Here is a 25,554-nt window from a genome sequence, read left to right on the forward strand (position 1 = left end):
CAGCTGGAATGCCATGTTCACGAAGACCAACCCTGAAACTTAATATTTTCTTCATGCTGGAAAATTTTTGCTGCTGTAAAATTAGGTTTCATGAGTATGAAACATGTAAATTTAAAATACAGTATATTTGTATTGCATGCACACATGAATAGTTGCTTTTATGGTTGTAAATAGTTTAGTGTCTAACAAATTGTTACCAAAATAACTAAATGTGGACATTTCTTTTGATTGAATATAAAATAAACGTGTTAGTTATGTTAAAGTTAAACTTCACACAAACCCCTTTAATAATGATGCAAGAAATCCTTTAAGGTTTTTCTAAACAGTACAGCAAATTATACTGCTGTTGATGGACCATCCAGGACTTGTGAGTTTTAAATGAATGCTACAAAGGAGTTTTAATCTTGTAACCCCCATGTTTATGAAGCCTGCTGCTCAAAGTTCTCCCTTTCTATTTCCATCCTGGTTTCCCAATTCCTGATTATCTGAAAATATAGAAAAGTTAAAAGCCTTAATGGTACTAATATGTATACCGGAAGTCCAGGATGTCAAGCCCTTCTGTGTTAAAATACTTGTTACAAATTCACTCAGGATGTTGAGGGTGGGGGAGGAGAGAGTCCCAAGATGTAACCACCTAAGAAAAACAATTTTCTGGCTATATATTTTTTCAACAATACTTGAAATATAGCTTTAGGATTTTTCTTTGAACTGTTTGAATGTTTACTTTTCTTGGATTATAAAGACAGCTTACTGATAATTACTTAATGAACAATTACTAATGACTACTGACAGGGATGTCCTTCCACCAATGTTTTTAATTGTGGGAGGTGGAATGTTGGTTAGAAATATTTAATTGGAATTTTTGGAAGAAATTAAGATCTAGAACAGGTTTAGGAAATTTAAAGGCCTGGCCGGCAGGACGTTCAGAGCTCCAGACTTCCCAAGGTTTGCCATACCTCTGAGAGCAAGCCGCTTCTTTTCTAAAGTTAGGAGTTCATAAAAATTAACTACCTGAAAATAATAGATGAAAACCGGACTTTAGAAAAGCCAAGCCCCATCCTTGTTTACAGCAAGGATAAAACCAGATTTCTAATCCGCCGGAGCCACAATCACCTATTGATTGCAACGACATCTGTGCCCCTGTTTTTGGAAGCAGGGTTTTCTGCGGAGGCAGGGTGAAAAATCCGACCATTTCGGTGCTCCTGTGTAATAAACAGCTGGCAGGCTTCCCAGGAAGGAGTCTTGAAATCCACACCTCGGCTCACTTGTTTCTCACCTATGGACGGACCCAATTAAAAGTCCTCCCTTCCGCATTCATAAGTTATCCTTTTCAATAATGCAATCTACGAAGTAGCATCTCTAGACCTCATGTGGTAGGTACTCTGTAGCAGACAAAGGGTGAAAGGCTTTGTGCGCCACCAAATACACCCTTCTCCGCCCCAGGCCATCCCCGAGTGCTGGGGACCGACTCAGTTCAGCCATGGGGTAGGACAATGACCTAAGGATCAGAGCCTCTTAACCCCTTTCTTACCACAGAGCTTCCCTCGGGATAAAGTCTCTTAACTATCCTAGACCTGGCGGGGGCGGGGTGGAGTCCGGCGGTCGGGGGTGGGTTTACTGTGTTGGTCCCCAGGGCGACCACTCGATCCTGGACCAAGTTTGCATTGTGCCAAGTGCCCTGACTCAGTAGAGTTGCCAAATGCAAACCGTGGAGCCGAGGCTGAATAACAGACTGGGACCACCCGGGGATGGGGGACGTGTGTGTGCGCGCGCGTGTGTGCGTGCGCGCGTGTATGGTGTGTAGGGGGAAAGGGAGTGGGCGCACTGTAAAGCTGAGTTCAAAAACTGCCCCCTCCCCCAATATAGACTGCTTAGTAGCCCAGGCACAAGAGAAAGTTGATTCGTTTCCGCTCTCACTTCTCAAGTTCACACTCAAGTTCAACCCCTGACTGCCGTAAGACGTCTGAGTAGCCTGGACCTTTTCTCCATCCTTATACAATCACCTCTGATGACGCGGGAGGGCACGGTCTGTAGGAAATGCGCAGAGATGGCAGAGGAGGGACAGTAAAGGGTCAAGAACGGAGAGCCCAGGAGGTAGAGAGGACTCTGCCACCTTTTAAGGTTGATTTTTCTCCAGAGCGTTCCCCCAGGCCCCCTGAGAGCTGTCTTAAGTTAGAACCCTCTGGGACTGTGGGGGGGGGGGGGGGAGTAGGCTTCGACTTCTTTCTCAAGGTGAGTAAGAGGCAGCACCTGGCGTCAAGCTTCTCGAGTCCCCGAAGTGGGCGCCTTGGCGAATCTGGACTGTCGTTGGCAAACTGCTCCTTCAGGAGCAGTGCGATCAAGCTACAACCCACTCTTGTCCCACACTCCTCTGTTTTCTACAATTTAAGGGGAGAGTGAGTGGCTTTTGGCCCCAGGCCCTAGTGCCGGGTTGGAACTGACGTGGCGCATGGTTTCAGACCTCCAGAACATAAGAACTCAGCCACGGGAGGAATATTGATTGGAAAGGGAGAAGTAGGGGTTGGACGAACTAGCTACCCCAGAAAGGAGCAGGGGAAACTGAAAGGAGAGAGGATGGTGGTGCGACGGGACAGAAAAACAAAAACAAAGACTAGGGCGTCCTTTACTTAAAGGTTCTGCACTCGTCAATTACCCAAGTATAGTTTCCTGAAAGAATTTGGGCAGTGGAGCATGTGACCAATCTCCCAACCGGGACACTAAACTGGAACCAGCTCGCACTCACGGGGCCCCCACTAGTATGCGGGTCAATCAAGACCATTTCACCAGGACGTCTCTGTCCCTTAGCTTCAGCTACCTCCCTCCCACCCACCTCCATGGACGGCCTCTCTGTTCCTCCTCCTCCTTCCCTTTCTTGCCACGTCCCAGCGCCTAGCTGGCTAACCCAGTCTCTGCTCTAGCGTCCAGGCTCGGGATTCACTTCGAGCGGAGCAGGGGAAACATGCCCGATGCCCCATTCCGACGCTCCTCAATAGGTATTGGGAATGTGGATGGGAGGTGAACACAGCCGAGTGGAAGGCGATGAGTGTTTGCAGCCCAACTCTCCCAAGTTCTTCTTCGCTAGTCCACCTGTCACGCGGGCTCAGGGATATAGGAAGGTCCGGAGCTGGCCGTTTCCACCTTTCTGTTGCCAGGACCCAGAGGGACAGACGAGGAGGAGAGGAGAGTCCCCGCCCCACCGCAAGAAACGCAGAATTGGCTAGAAAGAAAAACTGGGGAGTGTGGGGCGGCGGGTGCTCCGAGGCTCGCACTTATCCCCGTGGCACGCGGGCACCCGGCCCGCTCTCCGAGAGAAGAGTGAAGTTGTGGCCAAGCAGACAGTGGAGGAAAGCGGCTCTGGGCACAGCGCGCAGGAAACGTGAAGGTCCTGGCATCGCAGGGGAGGAGACGGACCAAGTGATTCCCTAAAGCAGGCCAGGCCATCCGCCCGGGCAGCCCAAAGTGCAGCCGGAACAAGTGTGTTGCCCCTGTCCCCGGCGCGTCACCCCACCGCCGCCAGCTAGCCCAGGGGACCTGCCACCGCAGTCGCCGCTGGGGGTCCTGGCCCGAAGGTTCACCCAGCACCGCCTCCCGCAGCGCTCCTTTGACAAAGGAGCCTTCCCCGCCGCGGGTAGCGCGGGCTTTTATCCTCTGGAACTTTCTCCGCACAACTTTTTCAGGATGGCGCTCGTCCCTGGGCCGCGCGGGCTCGGGCACGCGGACCTGGCCAGGGCGCAGCTCCGGCGCGAGGGACGCGCGCAGGGGACGAACCCGGAATCTGTGTCTAGTCCCACGACACCGCCCCCTCTGCCTACCACTCCCACGAAGGGACACTGTCCGCTGACCTGGACGCTGGTGGGCCTCATAACCTGAAGAGTGTGTGTACCCGCCTGGCCTCCTGCCCGTGCGCCCCGCGCGCCCAACCCAGGCCGGCGACCGCCGCGCGCCCGGCGCTTCTAGCGGCTTCTGCCCAGAGGCATACTTCTCCCGGCTCTCCCTCCAACCGGCGTTCGCATCCGCACCCGAGAGTGACACCCCAAAATGGTACAGTACAACTCAAGGACTGGGAGGAAGCAACTAGCGTCGTCCCCCTCGCCAAAAAGCGCCCTCCCGTGTCCCTCCAGAACTCCTGAGAGGCATCAACACCTTCCCACAACTTTCTACGCCCAGGCCATTTGCAGCCCAACTGCGAACACGAACTCAGTAACTGCGCCCCGCCAACCTCTTTCCTCTTCGGCTGGGTGCGCTCCCCTCCCCCATCGCCCATCTGGCTGGAGTTGGCCGGACCGGGGAGACACGGTGCCTGCGGGCTCGCTTACCTCGCATGGTGTAGCCGCTCTCCCGCTCCGCGTAGTCATGAAGCTGCTCCCAGCCCGAACCCCGGAGAGCCCAAAAATCCCGCTCAGCACGAGTGAGGAAGGTAGTCGGCGAAGAGCTGCTCTGCCGAGAAAATCATCCCTTTAGGTGGACGCCGTGGCCGGAGGGTGACGTTTGCTGCCGCCGCTGCTATGTTAACAGTTTTGATGATGGTGGTGGTGACTGTTTTGATGGTTGTTTGGTTGTTTGTTTGTTTTCAAGAGGGGTGAAAAAAACGTGCTGGCTGGCTGGTGCCTGGGTTTTGTTTTGCTTTTGTTTTTCTTTTTTTCTTTCTCTCCAATGTACTTGCTTTTTAAAAATGCCACCGCCTCCGGCTCAGAAGGTTTCTTTTGTGATCACTTGGACTGAGGAGGAGGAGGAAGGGCAGCAGCAGGAGGAGGAGTTGGTGGTGGTTTTGTTAGTTACAAAGAAGAGGGAGAAGGAGCAAGGGGAAAAAAAGGAAACAGAAAGAAGAGGAAGAAAGGCGGTGTGGATGGCAGAGCATGTGCGTTTTCACATGACATCTGTGCCTGTTAGCGGATCCACAATGTGAATTTTCACTGTTCAGTTACAGGGAGGAAGGGAGCGAGAGAGAAAGAGAGAGGAGAGAGATGGGGAGAGAGCCGAGAAGGGGCTTATACGCGAGGGCGGGTTTGGCTGGGACTTCCAGGCCCCGCCTCCTGTCAGCGCCGCCGCCAATCAGCGCCTGGCAGTTCTTGGAGGGGCTGGGAAGACGGGGGACAGGCTTGAAGGCGAAGGGCGGGGGATTAGGACACTGGAGCCGAAGGCGGCCGGGGCTGGAACTGGGCATTAGAGACTGTCCGAACTGGGCGGAGGAGGAGAGGGACCGATAGAGTCGGGCAGATCTGCAGGTGACATTCACTTCCCATTCCAGGAGGAGGGAGGGGCACTGATGAGTCCTTGGAAGGGAGGGACGCGGGGCTCTCCGGGTCCCTGGATGCTTCCCTCTCTCGCAAAACCTGCGGGCCCCGAATAGTTAGTTGTGAATTTATGTCAGCTCTCCGCAGAGTCCATTTTCGGAAAACTTCGCGTGTCTGGCGGGGCTTTCCCCGGGCGGGACGCTTCAGTTTTAGTGGCAGAATAATGCAAATCAACTTTCATCACTTTGAGCACAACTAAAATGCAGTCCCATGCAAGCAGCCGTCCTCTTCCTTTAAAACCATCTTTTAGATGCTTCCTGCCCCAGTCCTAAAAACAAAATTAACAAAACAATGAGATCTCTTTTGCTTTTTAAAATTATTTTACAAAATTTTAATGCTTTCTTTTATCGACGAAATTGATTTTATCAGCATTTGGAGTTGCTAATAAACTGGCGTGGAGCCATACGACTCAGTGGTAACAGACCCAATGGCAGTGTGGCTACCTTAGTGATGCAAGGTAAAGGGCTGGCTGAGGCTACAAGGTATGATTGTGTGGTGCTATTGATGAAGTTGCAGGGCTTTAGCGGGGAGGAACTGTTTATTCTAGTTGCTACTAGAAGACATTTGTCTATTTAGAGGGGTCTGGCAATTAAACGTAGGTAGTTATTGTATTCCTGAGGTGAAAATTGTCATCTATGACCGTTTATTTGTATTGTGGTAAAAATCTAATGCATATATCAAAACTGTTCCTTTTCAAGTTTCCTCCTCTACTTGGACATACTACATAGATGATCACATTTACTTCCCGTAGGGAACTTTGTAAATACTTTGATTAATTTGGTCACCCTAACAGACAGACAGGTGAAAAAATTTGCCTAATCTTCTCAGTCTTAAGGCATTGAGGCTTCTACTCTATAGCATACCTGTTGGCAGAGCAGGCCTCATCATTGTTTAGATACCTGAATAACTTGATTTTTACTGGTATTTATTTATATTACGTCATGTAACACAAAGTGCAATGTATAATTGGCGATTATTTAGTTAACTAGATCACCCTATGCTGCCAAGTAGTACCCCCCCACCCCGATTAAATAAAAATGGATTACTTTCTGAATCTTCACTAGTGTTAAATTGACTTAGCCCTGCTGTATGCCCTTCCATTTGCAAGCCAATGTGTAATTTAGGAAAATTTTAGTATTAAGAGTGAAAGTTGATTGAGTCTTTAATGAAATGAAATGAACAAAAGGAAGTTACTGTTCAGAATAGTTATTCCCTTATAACTACCTTTCCCCTAGATTTTGTAATTGACACAGTAGTTAACCTTTTAAGATAATATTTAAGCCTCCCTAGTTTTATCACTTTAATCAAGTAAAATATATTCATCATAACTACATTAAAGCTGAACTAAGTTATGCCTAATTTAGTTGCTTCATTAAAAATTACTGAATATAAAATAGTCAAGAAACAAATTGTTACTACATCATTTTAATTTTATGTTTCAAGCAGACACAGGAATATTGAAAATTCCAAAGCCTTTGTAAACATTATAATTATTATTGCTGTCATTATTTTAGATTTCTATTTCTCATTAAAGAGGAATTTCAAAGTTCAAGAATTTTAACTCTTTCATCTAGTCCTAAATTTCTAAACATTTACTGAACACTGAAATTTCCTTTTACTGCTGTAATAACTGTAATTATTTAAAAAGATAGTCAAAATGTATATTAAAAGTACTTTTTTCTCCTTCTACATATTTTTATATATCCTTTGCTTTGTAGGTTTAACCAAGCATACTTTTCCTTAGAACTGTATCACATATTTATTAATCTCTCCTGAACACTTTTGAAAAAACTGTTAATTTGAAATAAACACAATTATGTTACATCATTTTTTCAAAACTGTATGTGTATTACATATATGGTGGTGCAAAGTATCTATTTTAGAGTGGAATAAATGTTGATCATTGGTTATAATGTGGTGATCTGGGACATTTTGGATCTTCCTAAAAATTAAAAAACCTAGTCTTGAGTGTTTCTATTAACTTTCAAATTATTTCAACTGAATGGAACCTATTTATGTAAAATAAATATTCAGGATTTAAATTAAAGAAATCAGCATTTTTCAAGAAGTCACGAAATACTTATCTATAATCTTATGTTTTTGTAACCCATCTGCCAGCAGATATCCATATTTCAAGTGGCATAATAATAATATATTAATATAATATCCTTGATCACATGAAGTTCAGTGTCAGTAATTTTATTTGAATAATTATGGAACTGTCTGGTTTCCTATAAGCTTGAAACTCTGCTTTTGGCTCTGGGCCTGAAGGATATTCTTAGTTGACAGCTAAATTTTGATAAGTTTAAATGATAATCAGTAAGTCACATAGACTGTACTCAGTCTCAAGAACTGATATAGTTTCACTCAGGCTTGCCTGCTTACCTGCTTTCCCCACATATCACTACCCCTAAGGTTAGGCTGTATGCCCATGGAGTAATAATGACGAGAAGTATCCTGACAGACCCAAAGGTTTAATATGAGCCAACCACTTAGGGTGACCGTGGCATTTAGGATTACAGTATTTCAATCCTAAAATGCTTGGACCAAAATAGGAAGGAATGGTTCATTATATTCTGAGCTGGTCAGTCTATATATAGAGACTATTTTATTTTTGTTTTGTTTTGTTTTTTTAAAGGTTTATTATTTATTTATTTATTTAATTTATTTTTGGCTGCGTTGGGTCTTAGCTGCGGCACGCGGGCTTCTCTCTAGTTGTGGCACGCAGGTTTTCTCTTCTCTAGTTGTGGCACGCGGGCTCCAGGGCACGTGGGCTCTCTAGTTGTGGCACGTGGGCTCTCTAGTTGAGGTGTGAGCTCAGTAGTTGTGGCGTGAGGGCTTAGTTGCCCCGCGGCATGTGGGATTTTAGTTCCCTGACCAGGGACAGAAGCTGCATCCCCTGCATTGTAAAGTGGATTCTTTACCACTGGACTACCAGGAAAGTTCCAAAACTCTTTTAAATAACTATGAATCTTGGGGGGATATTGGCAACACTGATGATATTACATTTAGAATGACTTAAAGATTGGGTGTTTTTAGCCCAGTTTAGGGAAGCTGTGTGGCTGTGAAAGTTGAAAGACAGGTATAAAGCTGCCTTTAAATGTTGGAGAAGCCAGAAAAATATAAGAATTTTAAAAGTTTGAACCTATTAAAAATGGAAAAGGTGAAGTACTGAGTTCCCTGTTGCTGAAGGAATCTGAGAAAAGACTGAATGAAAGACTGGTAAAGATGCTCAAGTATACAGACTTTTCTACTAGGCTGAAAATTGTCCCGATTACCTCCAGTTTGTTCTGTAACTCTAAGTGTATTCACAGGTAGGCAGCAACCTCTGCCCCAGTAGCTGCAGCAGAGTTATGCTTCCCACTGAGAAGGTAGGCTCCTTGAGAGCAGGGGCCAGAATTTTCCTAAGGTTTGGAAGAGCTCCTGGTATTTTATAGGCACTTGGTAATTACTGGTTGAATGAATCCTTTCTACTCTTTGTCCACTGGATGTGAACCAGAAATGTAGCAAAGACCTGAATAAGATCTCTTCTTTCTTAGTCTCTAGTGAATAGGAGAGAGAGAAGAAGAGGGCGAGAGGGGAAAGAGGAGAGATTTTTTTTTTCATTTTAAATTCTCCTAATTTGCGGAGGAAAAAAATGATGTTTGAGTTTGGTTACATAATCATAAAAGCAAACAAAATCTAGTTATTTTCATATTTATTACTATTTTCAATTTTATTCCCAGATGGAGAGTCTTCATAATCTTTCAGTACTTTAAATTTTGCTTCATTTTTAAGTATGGATGCAAATTCAACAAGTTTTCAGAATGAAAAACAAAAGAGCAAATATTAAAAATGTTTAGCTGGTTCTTTTCACAATAAATTGGAAAAAGTGTTAAGGACCAAAACAAAATGAACCCCAATACGTGGGGTAAGAGGTAAGTTTAAAAAAGGACCAATATACAGGTCAGGAAAAAAAGCTAATATTTTTGGATGAGTCTCATGATCTATCAGGCTATCTAATTTCTATTTCTTAAAAGAGCCTACATGGTACATACTATATCACTGCCCCCCCACCATTTTTTTTTTTTTAAACAGATAAAGAAATAGAGGCTTAGAAAAGTTAAGTAACTTGCGTAAGATCACAAATCTAAAAATGCTGGATCCAGGATTCAAACCCAGATATAGCCACTAAAATATAAGTTCCTTGAGTGCAGGGCCTTTCTTGATTTTATTTTTTTCAGTGCCAAATCCACAGACTCTCGAATCTTGCCTGGCAAATAGTATATGCTTAAAGCATACTTGTAAATAAATAAATCAGCATTTGAACTCTTATTCACAGTACAGTACTATATGCTCACACACTCCAGAGCTGAAACTAGTTATTTGCTAAATGCCATTAAGCAAAGATCAGTGAATTTTGACTTTGAAAATAAAAGGATACAGTGAAAAAATTTATGTAATAATTATCTAATGCTTGATTCAGTTCCATCGAGTCTATGATATACTTTTGCAATAAATATTTCAGGTTACAGATAATGTGGGCCTGAATTAAATTGGCACCAGTAAAAGTGAAAAAAAAAAAAAGATTAGTCTAGAATGAATTTAGATGTATAAAAATGCTTAGCCAAAAAACTGGAAGGAGATACACTAACATTTTAATAGTGGTTAACTGGAGGAATTAGAGACAGAATGGGGATTGTAACATTTTGTGTCATACATTTTGTACTGTGATTTATTTACAAGAAGTAGATAATACTCTGTGTCTGTGTGTGTGTGTGTATGTGTGTAATGAAGAAGTTTTTTCAAGAGGACCAGAGGGGGAAAAAAGATAAGTACACGGAATTTCCTTTACCAAACTTGCTCTAAAGTCATTCCAATGAAAGTAGAATATATTGGCACAGAAACAGATACATAATGGAGCGTTATCAGAGCATACAGAAGTTGATTTAAGACTATGAGGACTTTATATAAAAACCAAGGTAGAATTTCAGTTCAGATTGAAAAATATGATGCATTTTAATGTGATGGATAATGCCAGATTTCTCAGATCATATACAAAAATACATTTCAAATGAATTAAAAATTTAAATGACATATATAAGCAAATACATAAAATAACAGAATTATATTTTTGTATATACTTATATAATGTTTTGTATGGGACAAACTTTTCTAAATTAGGAAACTCAGCTTTTATAAGGAAAAAATTAGATTTTTTTCCTATACACAAATTAAGAAAATGAGTAATTTAAATGACAAAAGACCCCCAAAACAAAGTGAAAATACATACAATAGGCTGGAAAAAATATTGCTGCACAATGATTAATAGTCTTTATAAACAAATGTATAGAAACTTACAAATGGATATGAATTAGACAAAAAACTCAAAACTGGAGTTGACAGAGAAGAAACGGAAGCTGCTTAGTGGATAATTTTTTTTAACTTGATTTTTTTTGCTACAGGTGAACAATTTCTCTTTCATGTTTATACCACAATGCTGTTAGAAAGTCCGTTTCCAGATCACTTGACCATATTTAAAATGTCTTGTGTGTTTATTAAAATATGAATTAAAATGCAAATATAATATGTTATATAACTTCACCTTAGCTGTTGATGCACTGCAAAATTCATCTTCAGTTTGCTACTACTCTCTATATTCCTGCTTTATCAATCCAAGCCACTGTCCCTCTCCTACCTAGATGGGTACCATGTTCTCAGAATTTGTCTCTTTACCTCCATTTTTGCCCCTTAGTCCATCAATTTTCCATCTGGCATCTAGAGAGGACTTTTAAAAATGTAACTCAAACAATCAATATTCCCTTGCCAAGACATTTTAGTGTCTTCCAATTGCATTTAGGAAATAACCCATACTTCTTTCTTTGGTTTAGAAAGTGGGTGTATACATATTCTGGTTTGCCATGGCATCCTGCATAATTATCAGAAGTGCCCCCTTTCATTCTCAAAAGTGTTCCAGTCTGAGCAATATAAAATATAGTTACCCTAATTATAAAGCTCTGCTGGCTTAAAGGTTACATCCTCAGAGAAATACTCCTTCATCGTATCACTTAAAAGAGCCCTCACTGATAATTCTTTATCAGAGCATCTCTTTGTGGTCTTTATAGCACATAGCAAATTTATGATTATTTGCTTGTCTTCTCTTATTATTATCTAATGAAGGAAGTACATTAATTTATATTTAATATTATTATTAGCCCCATGAGGCAGGGACTAAATCTCTGCTGTTTTTGTATTAGGTCATCAGGGCCTAGCATGTGCCTGACACTTAGCACATGCTTAGGAAAAGTTTGTTCAATGAACCGATCCTTGGACTAATTATTGGGATTTTTTTTTCAGGTTTTAATTTAAAATTTATTGTAATGGGGTCTGCGCAAAAGGAGGGGGTGAAGGGTGGGGAACATGCAGGGACACAGGAACACGATGACATGGCCAGGGCCACAACTTCTGTCATGGGGGGAGGGATGAAAAGAAAAGGCCGGGGCTGGAGCTGGGGTGGAAGAGGGAAGGCGGAGACACTGTGGCTGCATTCCCCCCACCCCCAGGAAGCATGTCTAGTCCCTGAATCCCCCCCATTTACCCTGGCCCCCTAAGATTCCATTTCTTGTCCTGCCTCTGGCCCTAGTGGCTCCTTTTTTTGCTTCCTTTGACTTGTTTTCCTCCAACAGATTCTCAAGCAGGATGATGTTTAGGGCCTGACCCGAAACCACCCCACCTTATGAAGGTACAACCTTTTCCTTCCCTTCTCAAATCTCACCTTTCCCCCTCTCTGGGACAGAATCTTTGATTCCCCTCCTTCCTCTCCTCCCTCCCCCTGGAAAAAAAAAAAAGGACCAACTCCCCAGCAATGTAAACAATACTTTTTTTTTCTCTTTGAAAACTTGTTTCACACATTTGCTGTGATGTCTCCATGTTGCATTATGGCTGCATTTAAAAAATGCATGGAATATTAAGTTTTTCTTTTCAAGAAAATTGACATATATAGTGATGATTAAGGGTATCAATTCTGGAGTAAAATAAAACAACAACAAAAATAAACAAAAATTGTTTTCTGTTCCCAGATCTGCTGTTTTCAGTGTGAGTTGGTATTTAACCTGCCTGAAACTCACTTGAAAAAAATATATATAATAGGCCTGTAAACAAACTCAAAAGAATAAAATGGGCTATATTAACATAATGCTTCTCGCATCATAATCATGCAAAAATCATCAACTATTGATACTTTTTAAAAAAATTTCCTTGTAGAAAAACTATTTCATGAATTAGCAACAGTAAATTTTTCAGTTCAGGTCAATTAGATTTTGTTTGCCCATAACACTTCCCAGCTACTTCTGAACAATCAATGAATGCACAAAATATAAACTAATTTAATATTTACCACATTATTTGTTATTTTCAATTTGATACTTCCCAATTGCTTTATGATACCTTTTTTTTTCTCCTTCCTTATTCTGAATTAAGAAATTCTGGAACATTCTATTTATTTTTCCTCTATTGGCATGCTTGTTACACATCCTTTCACTATTCTTTTAGTAATTCCCACAAAGAGTAAACATGTGTTCCTGGATCATTAGAATGAATGTAAGTTAGTTCTCTTACCACACTCCAGTCAATGCTGAGACTTTTGGACACTGAACTCTATTAACTGTCCTCAACCCTCCAGGTGCCATTAGTTATTATTGTCATGTATTTTAATTCTACATATATTTTAACACCCTTAAAATATTATTGTTATTTTGTATAGTCAGTATTCTTTCAGATTTGCCCCAAATTTAGCATATATAATTTTTTCCTGCATTGCTGTGTTTCCCTTTGGGATAATTTTCCTTCTGCCTGAAGAACTGCTTTTAGCATGCCCTTTCATGTAGGCTGCTTGATGAATGTGCTTAGTCTTTGATGATCCAGAAATTTCTATGTTGCTTCACTTTTGAAAGATATTTTCACTGGTTGCCAAATTTTTTTTCACACCATATTCATATCATTCCATTGTCTTCTGTCTTAACATCTTTTCTGTTGAAGAGTTAGTTCTCAATCGCATGGTTGTTCCTTGAAAAACAATGTACCCTTCTTTTTGGATCCTTTCGTGATTTTCTGCTGTTTTCGACTTACTCACCAAAGTCATACCATTTCTCAATACAAAATGCTGTTTTTAATCTCTTCTATTGCTCAAAGGAGTAGATGGGAATCTGCATTTTGACGTGAGAGCTCATCCTTGGTACTTACTACCACATTTCTTTCCTTGAAATAAAGAATACGCAGCTAACTACAGCTACTTTAGGGACCAAGATTACAATCACCACGCCCCTCCCTTAAAATGAATCCACATACATGCCATGGGATCTCCCAGTTTGAATGTCTGGCAGACCTGGGGCCTGACAGCATTTTGATAAATGATGCACATACATAATTTGAAAATCTAAAGTGCACTGGCAGAGATCAGGAGATGTTTGTGTTAATGAAAGCATGATTTTCTGGATCAAAGCAGACAAGGGAGGCCTAATTCTCTCAGATGAGGAGGGCTGCAGAATCTGTTTAGTGAATGAAAAGAGAGGTTGATGCAAGATGAGCTCTTTAAATAAGGGCAAAGTACTTTATCAATCCAAACCAATTTTCGAAAAGTCCATCCTCCTCTCTGGAGGGATACTGGGAGTAAAGGCATGAAATCAATATGCCTTTTAAAAACTCGAAGAAAGTATATCTTAATTCCCAAGTGGTACGCTTACAATCTCAGTCAGCTGGTATGAAAATCTGGAAAAAAAAGCTTTCTGTTTTATTTGAATGTAAATTTTGTTCACATCAACAGCCAGGACTTAGAGGAGGGAGAGAGAAAAATATATGAGAGTGAGATAGAAGGTGAAAATAAAGTGTGAGAAAAGAAATGAGAATTCAGGGATTAAAAAAGTTTTGAGAGAATGGGGGAAGGTATACACGTGTCTTTAATAAAGTGATAACTAATAGTTATTCTGTATTTAGTGGGACATATTTCAGATTAGTCAGTCTGTGAAAAATAAGGAAAAGTTGGGCTGGAATAAAGACAGAGAGCAGAAAAGGAAGAAGAAGGGAGGAAAAAATGGGAGGAGGGCAAGGGCAGTGGAAACTTTCATTGTTTGTTTGGCTGTGCTTACTGGCTTCTGTGAAGGGAAACTGATTACTTAGGACTGGAGTTGATTGCCTGGTTTCCTGAGGAGTAGTACCTGAGTTTTTGTTTGTTTGTTTGTATTTTGGCAATTCGGTACCAAGAGTTTCCTCGTAATGGCACCCCTAAGTTACCAGTCCCTATCTTTGACCACTTTGATCTACCATGGGAAAAGGGAGTGATGGGCTTTTCTGCTTATGTTTATATACAACATGTAAATATGAAACTAATATTACAGGGCAATATTCACAGTCCCCAAAAAAAAGTTTCACAAAGGACTTTGTTTTTCTTTACTGCAAAGTAAAACATAGCCATTAATTAAGTTGTTTTATGAGCTTTTTTTTCTTCTTTTAGGTTTTGGTAAAGTTAATATTGTTCATTTGGGAATTACTTAAACTTAATAATAAAATTAGTACTATGAGACAGCTACTATCTTAAAAAAAGACAAAAAAATTTCAAACACCAGTGAGTTTACAAAACTTATGAAACATTCAAGTGAAACTTTTTTTTTTTTCATTTGACAGGTTTGTTACCGCTCAGAGTGTAGTAGAAATAGGAAAAAAAGTTGTTTTTTAGAAGAATTAATTTTTGCTGGTCACAAGTCTCAAAGCTCTGTGTAATCAAGATAGAGCAAAAAAGTATGGCATTGAACATAATTGGTTATGTCATATTTTAACACATGAGCAGGTGTGTCCCCAGAGAAGGCTAGGATGATTTCATGTATTTAAACTCAAGGTAAGTTGATAAACAGTTGTAGGTATTTGCTTAGAAATCTTGTACCTGCTATCTTTGCTTCTGGGTATACTGGAGGGATATAAATGAAATGGTAAGTGGAGGGGTTCAGGGCAACAAACTATGTGTTCTTCCCCCCACTCCAAGGGGTGGGTTGCATTCATTTCCTGTCCCAACAGATTTAGAAATGGAAGAACAAGTGTCCAGCAGAGGGTGCAGTGCTGGCGTCAGGAGTGCTGGACCTGGTTTAGCAACCACCTTAAACCTACTGGTTAGAAGGAGCCAGAGAACCTGACTACACTGTGGTGATGATAATATTTAAAAGGTGCCAGCACCTTCCCTTACCTAGGGAGCTAACTGCAGACCACCAAATAAATATTTTAACTTCAAGCCCACTGAGCTCAAAATTAACTATACAAAACCAACCACACTCATCTGGCTTAACAGTTGTTATTTAATTAATTCTTAAAATTAAAGTAGAGCATGTATGAATGAAGAGCTATCAAGGAAATATCAATAAGCTATTAATTTTTCATAGTTGCCTTCAATCAAGGGTAGTTTATTACCTTATATCTCATATTTCTCACGTGTTACCTGTCTCTAGAGTCAATTTTTTTTTTCCCCTGGTTCATTCTATGTTTGTTTCCTTTAAATGCTGAAATAGCTAGATCTTTAGCAACCTGCCTGCACACTGATATTTTTGCCTTGGTAGGCTACCTCTTGTGGGCAATAATAGATCCTTACATTAGCTCTCAGAAAGATCTACAGTCTCCAAAGAAGAATTTTTTTTTCCCTGAAGGACTGAAGAACTTGGCAATGACAAAAGGATAGTAAATGGAAACATTAAGATACCTAAGGAGAAGGCAAAAAGGTTTTGATCCTGTGGACTTTGGTGAGTGGGCAATCTCAGTGCCTGCAAGGATCCTGGACTTGACAGAAAAATGTGGATGATGTAGTTACAAATGAATGAGATGAAACTCTAGGGAGGAAAAAAGGAATTATTTTTAAAAAGCAGACATTATGAAGCCATTACTACATTTACAGGTTTTTCCATGCATTTAAAAATTCAATGAATATAGATTTAAATAAAATCTGCCATTTCATTCACCAATGTATTTCAACAGAGATCAAACCTTGAGTAAATTCTATTACAAAGACAATAAAAATTGCTAAAATTCAAATGTTTACTTAACTAGGAATGTTTCTATAAAATATTCTAAGATATACATAAGCCTGCAAAATCATTGCTCTATATAATTTTGCTTTTAAATTTATAAGAATATTACAAAAATACTTTAAAATCAAAAAATTAAGCAAACTAAATAAAAAACAAAACTTGAATTTACTGAAAAGATGATTTCATGAATCACATTAAAATTATTATTTTTAACAGACTATTTTTTAGAGCAGTTTTAGGTTTACAGAAAAATGAGCAGATAGTACAGAGTTCTCATATGTCTCTCTTCCCCCATTCTCATAACAGTTTCCCCTTTTAATAATATCTTGCATTTGTGTGGTAATTTTTTTTACAACTAATGAGCCAATATTAATACATTATTATGAGCTAAAATCCATAGTTTACATTAGGGTTCCTCTTTGTGTTGTACACTCTATGGGTTTTAACAAATGTTTAATTACATGTATTCATTATTACAGAACAGTTGCACTATCCTAAAAATCATACAGAATAGTTTCATTATCCTAAAAATCCCCTGTGCACCACCTATTCATCTCTCTCTCCCTTTCCCCCCACTCTGAATCCATGGCAACCACTGACCACTTTACTTTGAGAATTTGAAGAAATGTCCACAGCCACCTCAGCCTTCAGCAACCACCACCCCAATCAGTCAGCAGCCATCAACATCGAGGCAAGACCCACCACCAGCAAAAAGATTATTATGATGTGCTGAAGGCTCAGACGATGGTCTGCATTTTTTAGCAATAAAGTATTTTTAAATTAAGGTATATACATCTTTTTCCTAGACATAATGCTATTGCACATGTAGACTACAGAAAAGTATAAACGTAAGTTTTATATGCATTGGGAAACCAAAAACTTCATGTGACTCACTTGATCACAATATTCACTTTATTGCAGTGGTCAGGGACCGAACCTGCAGTATCTCCAAGGTATGCCTGGATGTGAAAGCTCCCGATATTCAATTATGATGAGTCTTAATCTGTTTCTTGACACAACTCCTCTCACCCATTCCTCCCTGTTCATGGTTTACTGAAATTCTAATTGTCAAGGAAAGGCTATTCTGTGGTGTATCTGCATGATCAGGATTCTGTGGGTTGTAAGTGATACAATTATCACTCAAACACTCAAGAAAATAGCACTAGTTTGAGAAAAACAGAATTTAGTAGCTTATGGCCAGAATGAGTACAGTTGGGTTTAGGACCTCACATAATATCATTTCCATCTTTCAAATCTGCCTTATTATGTGTTAACTTCCTTTTCAGGTACCCAGGAGGTGGTAAAGATAGTTACCAGATATTCTTGCCTATGTTCTACCACCTGAGCGAACTCAATGCAAATAGAGTATCTCTTCTAACAGTTTAGCAAAAGTCCCAGATCTGACACCAGCCGGCTTGGCTTGCATCATGTTCCCAACCTTGAATCAGTGATGTGGGTCTGGAGTAGGTCCTTGTAGAACTTCAAGGGGGTGAAGGAATTGTGGAATTCCCACTGGAATTATGTGGGAGGAGAATTTCACCAAATGAAAACTGGGTTTGGCAGGCAAAATAGCACAAGTATATTATACATTCCTGTAGGGACTCCTTTTGTAGCCCTTTCTAAGGGATAATGCAGAACAGAAGGAGAGTAAAACAATCTCAGCTATTTCCATTTGCTCTCCCCTGAGAGGAGGAAGAACTCCTGAACCAACTGCTGCTGCCACATGATTTATAGGGGAGCCACCCTGTGGACAGAGAGGAGCTGTCACACCTGGTCCAATTCCACCCCATTTCCCTGAATTTCCACTTGGAGCTCTATATAAGTAAGGATGGTGTTTGTAAATCTCAGAAAGCCCATTAACTGTGGATGAATTAAATAGGGAGGTTTTTTTTTGTTTGTTTGTTTGTTTCACATTATAAGAATGCCAGAGGTAAGCCAGCCAGTACAGTGTCTCCATGATTCCATCAGGAACATAGGTGTCTTTTATCTGTTCCCAGGAATTATAGGATACTGTATAGTTTTTGTCCTCATGCTTTTCCCCTGGAGACCTCAAGATATTTTTTCTACCTCCTACATTACATCAGGAACAAGTGGAAAGAAGAGGGTAAAAGGTGCATACCAGCTCACTGTCCTCTCTGAGAGAGAGAAAAGGGGCCCTTGGCAGTGAGGAACTGGCCTGGTGCTATCAATGGGCCTTGGTGTTGCTAGGAGCTGGCCTGGCACTCACAGCTAGGCCTTGGCAACTGAAGGCACAGCACTAGAGATACCAGAATTATAGACAGGGTTGAAGAGAAAAGGAGTGAAAATAAAACCTCTGACTATTCACAAGTTGGGCTAGATTTGACCTTCCTCCACAGTGTACTACCCAAGTGGACCACTGTAAATATGGCTGAAAAAATTAAATTAACTCTGTCTGGATTATGTAAATAGTCTCAGAGAAAGCAAACTGAGAGAGCAAATGGCAAAACTGTGAAATACAGTTATATTTGCAAACATGAGAACCTAGTTTTGACATTTTCTTAAATAACCAAGATTTATTCTTTAAAAATCTAAATAACACAAGTGATATATAAACACATATGCATTATGAAAAATTCAAATAATTTAAAGTGTAGAGGGTAAAAATTACAACCCCCTTTCCCTTCCTCCACAATCCTCTCCTTTCACCGGCAGGAACCACTGCTAAAATATTAGTGCATTTATTAGAAAACACTTCACTTTACATTTATACTCATAAATTTTAGACGTGAGATCAAGATGGCGGAGTAAGAGGACGTGGCGCTCACCTCTCCCATGAACACATCAAAATTACATCTACGTACGGAACAATTCTCATGGAAAACCACCTGGGAACTGGCAGAAGGATCCCTGTACAGCCAAGGCTGTAAGAAAGTTACACACGTAATCGGAGAGGAAGGGAAGAAGAGCGATCAGGTTGGGACCTGTGCCCCGGGCCGGGAACCAGAGGAAAAGGGAAAGTACACAGGTGAGCACTCGACCTGGGCAGGGAGTGGGCTGAGCCACAGAGTGGGCATCGCAGTCCTGGGGTCCTAGGTGTAGGGGATGAGCACCCTCGGCTGCTTGGAGAACTGCTGGGACACACGGAAAAGCTAGAGAAGCCCAGACTCCACTCATGAGGAGCACTCGGGTGCTGGCTTGCCACCAGGCAGGGCAGGGAGACGCCTGCCCTAATGGCTGCTGCCTCGTCGCGCTCCCCATCCCTAGCCGAGCAAACACGCTGGCCCTGCTCACTCTATGCCACAGCTTGGCACTGGACATGGGGCAGCCAGCACCTGAGAAAAGACTCAGTCTAGGGACAGAGGCAACCCAGGGGCCCAGGGTGTAGCCCAGCTGGAGGAGCGGCAACCATTGTCGGCGCCGACTCAAACAGCATCACAGAAGCAGCCCAGACTTCTGATGGCAGCGCAGCTGCTGGAATTCCCACAGCTCCCTCGCTGTGCTCCCCAGGCCCAGCTAATTGAACACTCCAGCCCTGCCTACTCCACGTCACAGCCTAGCACTAGATCTGGGTGAAGATGCAACCATGGGCTGCTTCTGAGTGGAGCCACAGACACCTACATAGGCGGAGCATCAGATCTGTGTAAGTGCAGGAGCCCCACTTGCTTCAGCACTCCCCTCCTTTGGGGCAAAGGCCCCAGTGCAGGGAGGAGGAAAAACACACACTTAAAGAGAACAGACCCAGCTTGAGCCCATCCCTGGAGCCTGAGAGGGTGGTGACAGCCACTGAGCAGAGAGGAAGTCACGCCTCACACCCTGTGCAGGCTTTAGCTCTTCCATGACGAGCCACACCACTTACCAAGGTGATAGCTGCCAGCACACCTTGAAGAAGGATGTGTCTGGCATCCACATCAAATCCAGCTCTCCCACTGAAGGCACTGGGCACACACAGCCTGCATAGTGATGCTCCCACATAAGAACACTCCTTCAAGACCACAGTAGGTAACTGTTTCAACCAAACTCATAGAGACAGAGAAAGTTAAGTGAAATAAAAAGGCAGAGGAACTACTCTCAATTGAAAGAGCAAAAGAAAACCCCTGAGAAAATAAATAATGAAACAGAAACACCAATCTACCAGATAAAGAATTCAAAACATTGGTAATAAAAATGCTAACTGAATTAGGGAAGAGAATTGATCCAAACACAAATCAGTTTAACAAGGAACTAGAAAATATAAAGAAGATCGAATCAAAAATACGTAATTCAATATCTGAGATAAAAATCACTCTAGAAGCAAAGAACATCAGACTGTGACACAGAAGAATGCATACGTGACCTGGAAGATAGAATAATGGAAATCACCCAATCAGAACAGCAGATAGAAAGACTAAAGAAAAAAATATATGAATGCAACATACAAGATCTCTTGGATAACATCAAACATGCCACCATTCACATTACAGGGGTTCTGGAAGGAGAAGAGAGAGAAGGGTATCAAAAATGTATCTGAAGAAACTATGGCTAAAAACTTCCCAGACCTAAAGAAGGAAACAGATATCCAGGTACAGGAGCACAGAGGGTCCCAAACAAGATGAACCCAAACAATCCCACACCAAGACATATCATAATTAAAATGGCAAAAGTTAAAAATAAAGAGAAAATTCTAAAGGCAGCAAGAGAAAAACAGAGTCCTATAAAAGGGAATCTCCATAAGGTTATCAGCTGATTTGTTTGCAGAAACTTTGCAGGCCATAAGAGAGTGGTATGATCTATTCAAAGTCCTGAAAGGGGAAAATCTGCAACCTAGGATACTCTACTCAGCAAGATAATCATTTAGAATAGAAGGAGAGAGAAAGAATTTCTCAGACAAGCAAAAACTAAAATAATTCATCAATACTAAACCTACCCTATAAGAAATGTTAAAGGATCTTCTCTAAATGGAAAAGAAGAATATACAGGAAGGGGAAAATCCCAACAGGAAAAGCAAATATACAGTAAGGATTGAAGATAACTTAATTAAGATCACTTAGATTAAAAGACAAAAAATTTAAAAGTAACTATAACTACAATAAACAGTAAAGGGATAAGCATGAATATGTAATATATGCCATCAAAAACAAAACATGGGGGAGGGGAGTAAAAAATGTAGACCTTTTAGAATGTGTTAGAACTTAAACAACTATCAGTTTAAATCAAGTTGATATTATTAGGGGTCAACATATATGAATCCCATGGTAACCACAAATCAAAAACCTACATCAGATACACAACCAAACATAAAAAAGGAACTCAAGCACATTACAAAAGAAAATCATCAAACCACAATGGGAGAAACAAAAAGAAAAAGAAATAAATGGAGAAGAACTACAAAAACAACCGGAAAACAAGTAATAAAATGTCAATGAGTACATACATATTAAAAATCACTTTAAATGTCAGTGGACTAAATGTTCCATTCAAAAGACATAGGGTGACTGATTGGTCAATATGCTGCCTACAAGAAACTCACTTGAGGGCTAAAGACACATGCAGATTGAAAGTGAGGGGATGGAAAAAGATATTTCATGCAAATGGAAACAAGAAAGTGGAGAGAGCAATACTCATGTCAGACAAAATAGATTTTAAAACAAAGGCTATAACAAAAGACAAAGAAATTATGTAATGATATTAATTACATTAATTATGTAATTATATTATGTAATGATAAAGGGATCAATACAAAAAGAGGATATTACATACTTTAACATATACACACCCAAGAGAGGCACACCTAAATATATAAAGCAAACACTAAGAGACATAAAGGCAGAAATTGACAATAATACATTAATAGCAGGGGACTTTAACATCCTATTGACATCAATGGACAGGTCACCCAGACAGAAAATAAATACAGCAACAGTGGCTTTAAATGACACATAGACCTGTTGTACTTGATTGATACCTACAGGACATTACATCCCAAAACAGCAGAATACACATTCTTTTCAAGTGCACATGGAATGTTCTCGATCATGTACTAGGTCACAAGAAAAGCTTCAACAGATTAAAGAGGATTGAAGTTATATCAAGCATTTTTTTCTGACCACAATGGTATAAAACCAAAAATCAACTACAGGAGGAAAAACGGGAACATAACAAACACGTGGAGATTAAACAACATGCTACTAAAAATCCAATGGGTAAATGATTAAATCAAATAGGAAAACAGAAAATATCTCGAGACAAATGAAAATGGAAACACAACTTTCCAAAACCTATGGAATGCAGCAAAAGCAGTTCTAAGAGGGAAGTCCATAGTGATACACACCTTCCTCAAGAAACAAGAAAAATCTCAAATAAACAACCCAACCTACCACCTAAATATTAGAAAAAGAAGAACAAAGCCCAAAGTCAGCAGAAGGAAGGAAATAATAAAAATCAGAGAGGAGATAAATACAATAGAAATAAAAAATAGACAATAACAATGAAACCAAGAACTAGTTTTTTGCAAAGGTAAACAAAATTGATTAATCTTTAACCAGGCTCACCAAGAAGAAAAGACAGAGGACCCAAATAAACAAAATAAGAAGTGAAAGAGGAGAAATAACAACTGATACCATAGAGATACAAAATATCATACTCATAAATTTTAGTTTTCTTTTATATATGTTTATATAAATGTGTCTGTGTATATATTATATTATATTACATTACATTTTACACATATAATGTATATGATATTCTACAAATTCCTTTTTTTCCCATAGCAAGTAAAACTACTAGGTCTAAAGCTTAACATTTAACATTTGGTAGATATGGCCAGGCTCCAAAATGTCCTTCTCCAATTTCGATTACCACAAATAATCTATGAAAGTATTTATTTCCCTTATCCTCACCAATCTAGAGTCATTCTTCAGTTTTTAGCACTTATAATCCACTGTTGTTTTAATTTGCATTTCTTTGATTGCTCCTGATGTTGAAGAAATTTCTATGTGTTTATAGGCTTTCAGGAATTCTTGTTCTATGTAGTGTTTATCTTTATCATTTCCTTGCTGACTTGTTGGGGCCCCTTTTATGGTATGGACATTAATCCTTTGTTACAAACAAATAAGTTGTAAACATTTTTTCTCTGTCTGCAGCTTATCATTTAATCTATTTAGGTGCCTTTTTTTTTGGTAAGAGATTTTATTTTTATGTAATGACTGTAAAAACATTTTCCTTTTAGCTTCTGGGTTTTGTATCTTTTAATGAAGGTTTTTCCTTATCCCCATGATTGTATGAATATTCTCTATTTTATTTTCATACTTTATAGTTTGACTTTAGGCTTGGCTCAGAATCTGAACTCTTATTATTTGCTGTGGTGTTGGTAGCAGTCTGATCTATCTTCCTAGGTGGTGTATGGAGTCAGAATGTGTGGGTTCATTTTCCAGCTCTGCTATTTGTTTGTAGTTCTAAATTACTAGACTCTCTGTGCCTGTTTCATCATCACAAAATGTGGATAACAATTTGACTACTTCATAGGATTGCGAGACAGATGAAATAAATTATTACATGAAAAATACTTAGAATAATGCCTGGATTATTGTAAGACTTTCTTAATATATGCTAGCACACCCCCCACCAAATCCCCCAAACACACAAAACCCCTCAAACAGTAACAAATCCAATCTCTCCTCTAGAGAATTGATACACCATATTTACTGTAATTTACATATGTAAATGGGTCTGTTTTTGGACTCTATTCTGTTTCGCTGATCTTTTTGTGTCAATTCTCTCTGATCTGATTACTATGACTTTAAGGTATATTTATCATAAGCTTTAAGATGTTATTATAAACATACATTTGGATGATTGATTTTAATTAGAAGGAAGAGAGGTTATAATGAGGAATTTTGGAATGAGTGCTTCAAGTGAAAACTGGGGAGAACATATTGTCCATTCTTAAGCTGGGTGTAATGGACTATGTGTGAGCCCAATAGGCATTCTCCTCATTTCTGTGGAACATAATTTGATTTTTGGTGCATTGATGAGTGAAAGGAATATGCCCCTGTTTTGACAACTTGAGATTCATGCACTAGGAGGCTCTGATATAGTGAAGGGCATTCACAGAGTGGCAACAGAAAGGTGTGACCCTAAAGTAGAGTTACAGGCAATGGAAGAGAGTGGGGGAAAGGACTTGAGAGGGCTGTTTATGAGCCCAAGTGTATACAAAGAGTAACAAAAATAACAGTGGGGGACTTGGTTGGGAGAGGTAGATAGTGAAATCAGAGTTTTAATATTTACATGAACTTCTTGGTCCCCACTGGCTGGTATATTCTAAAGATTTTAGCTTACTGTAATAACTAATCATTTACTACCAATGCTCCTTTTAATTTTCTTTTAACTGTCTGCTACAAGTTAAGTAAGAAGAAAGAAAAAACAGACTTTTAAAGGGAAGATACTGATAAAAATGATTCACCTAATGCTAAACAAGAACAATAGATTTTTGGAAGTGAAGAAAATCTGAAGCCAAAATGTACAAACTAAAGCAAAAATAGTCAGATAAAATGTAAAATGTACTTATTTGTCACAAATGATCTAGAGAATGAATTAGTGGAGGGAGAGTAATATCATAATATTTGGAAATAATATCATAAAAAGTAATATCATAAAACTTGTTTTTTAAAAGTTACACTGTATATGCCATGATTTAATTTAGTTTCTCTTGAAAAAAATTTAATTCAAAAAAAAAAAAAATTTAATTCATCATTGCAGTACTATTTATGACTACTGAAACTGAAACATACTTTAGAGAGTCAGATACTTTCTGTTGAACTTTCCATGCTGAAAAAAAAAAAAAAGAGAGAAAAACAAATGACCTCAGGACATAATAATTATTATATTCAGGGAAAATTCCAATGACATTATTTCTGGAAGATCAATTTACCCCAATTACATCAAGCTCTAATTAAAATAATACTAGCCAAAGATTAATGAAAATTGTATCATTTGAATGGAGTGCTCTCATCTTTTGGGCTGCACCAAATTCCTTTGGTTTTCCTCCTACTTCAACTGCTCCTTTTTGGTGCTCTTTTGCTCTCTTTATGGTGCTGTTCTGCCCTTCAACCAGAAGGGTCTATCCTTATCTTTCTTCTTTTATCTCTCATTATTTGCTCTATGATAAATCTCACCTAATCTAATGGCTTAATCATGCAAATGACAACCAATTCTTTACCTCCACTTTAAGCCCTCCTCTAAGTGCTTCCATTTCCAACTTCATTGGCACCTCAGCTCTCATA

General features: G+C 39.8%; 1 protein-coding gene across 2 annotated transcripts in view; it reads right to left on the reverse strand.

Moving 5' to 3' along the window:
- Positions 1–25,554, reverse strand: part of RORB (RAR related orphan receptor B) — a 352,150-nt gene that overhangs the window by 199,257 nt on the left and 127,339 nt on the right. The window contains exon 2 of one of the 2 annotated variants that reach the window (XM_082471044.1): positions 4,317–22,627. In XM_082471044.1, the coding sequence (XP_082327170.1) occupies positions 4,317–4,323 (7 nt within the window). In that variant the 5' untranslated portion in view covers positions 4,324–22,627. Of the gene's footprint in view, positions 1–4,316; positions 24,994–25,554 lie in introns of those variants that run through there. The other variant, XM_082471043.1, reaches the window with a different exon arrangement.

The sequence above is a fragment of the Balaenoptera physalus genome (assembly GCF_965194825.1).
Source record: "Balaenoptera physalus genome assembly, chromosome: 7".
Lineage (NCBI taxonomy): Eukaryota > Metazoa > Chordata > Mammalia > Artiodactyla > Balaenopteridae > Balaenoptera > Balaenoptera physalus.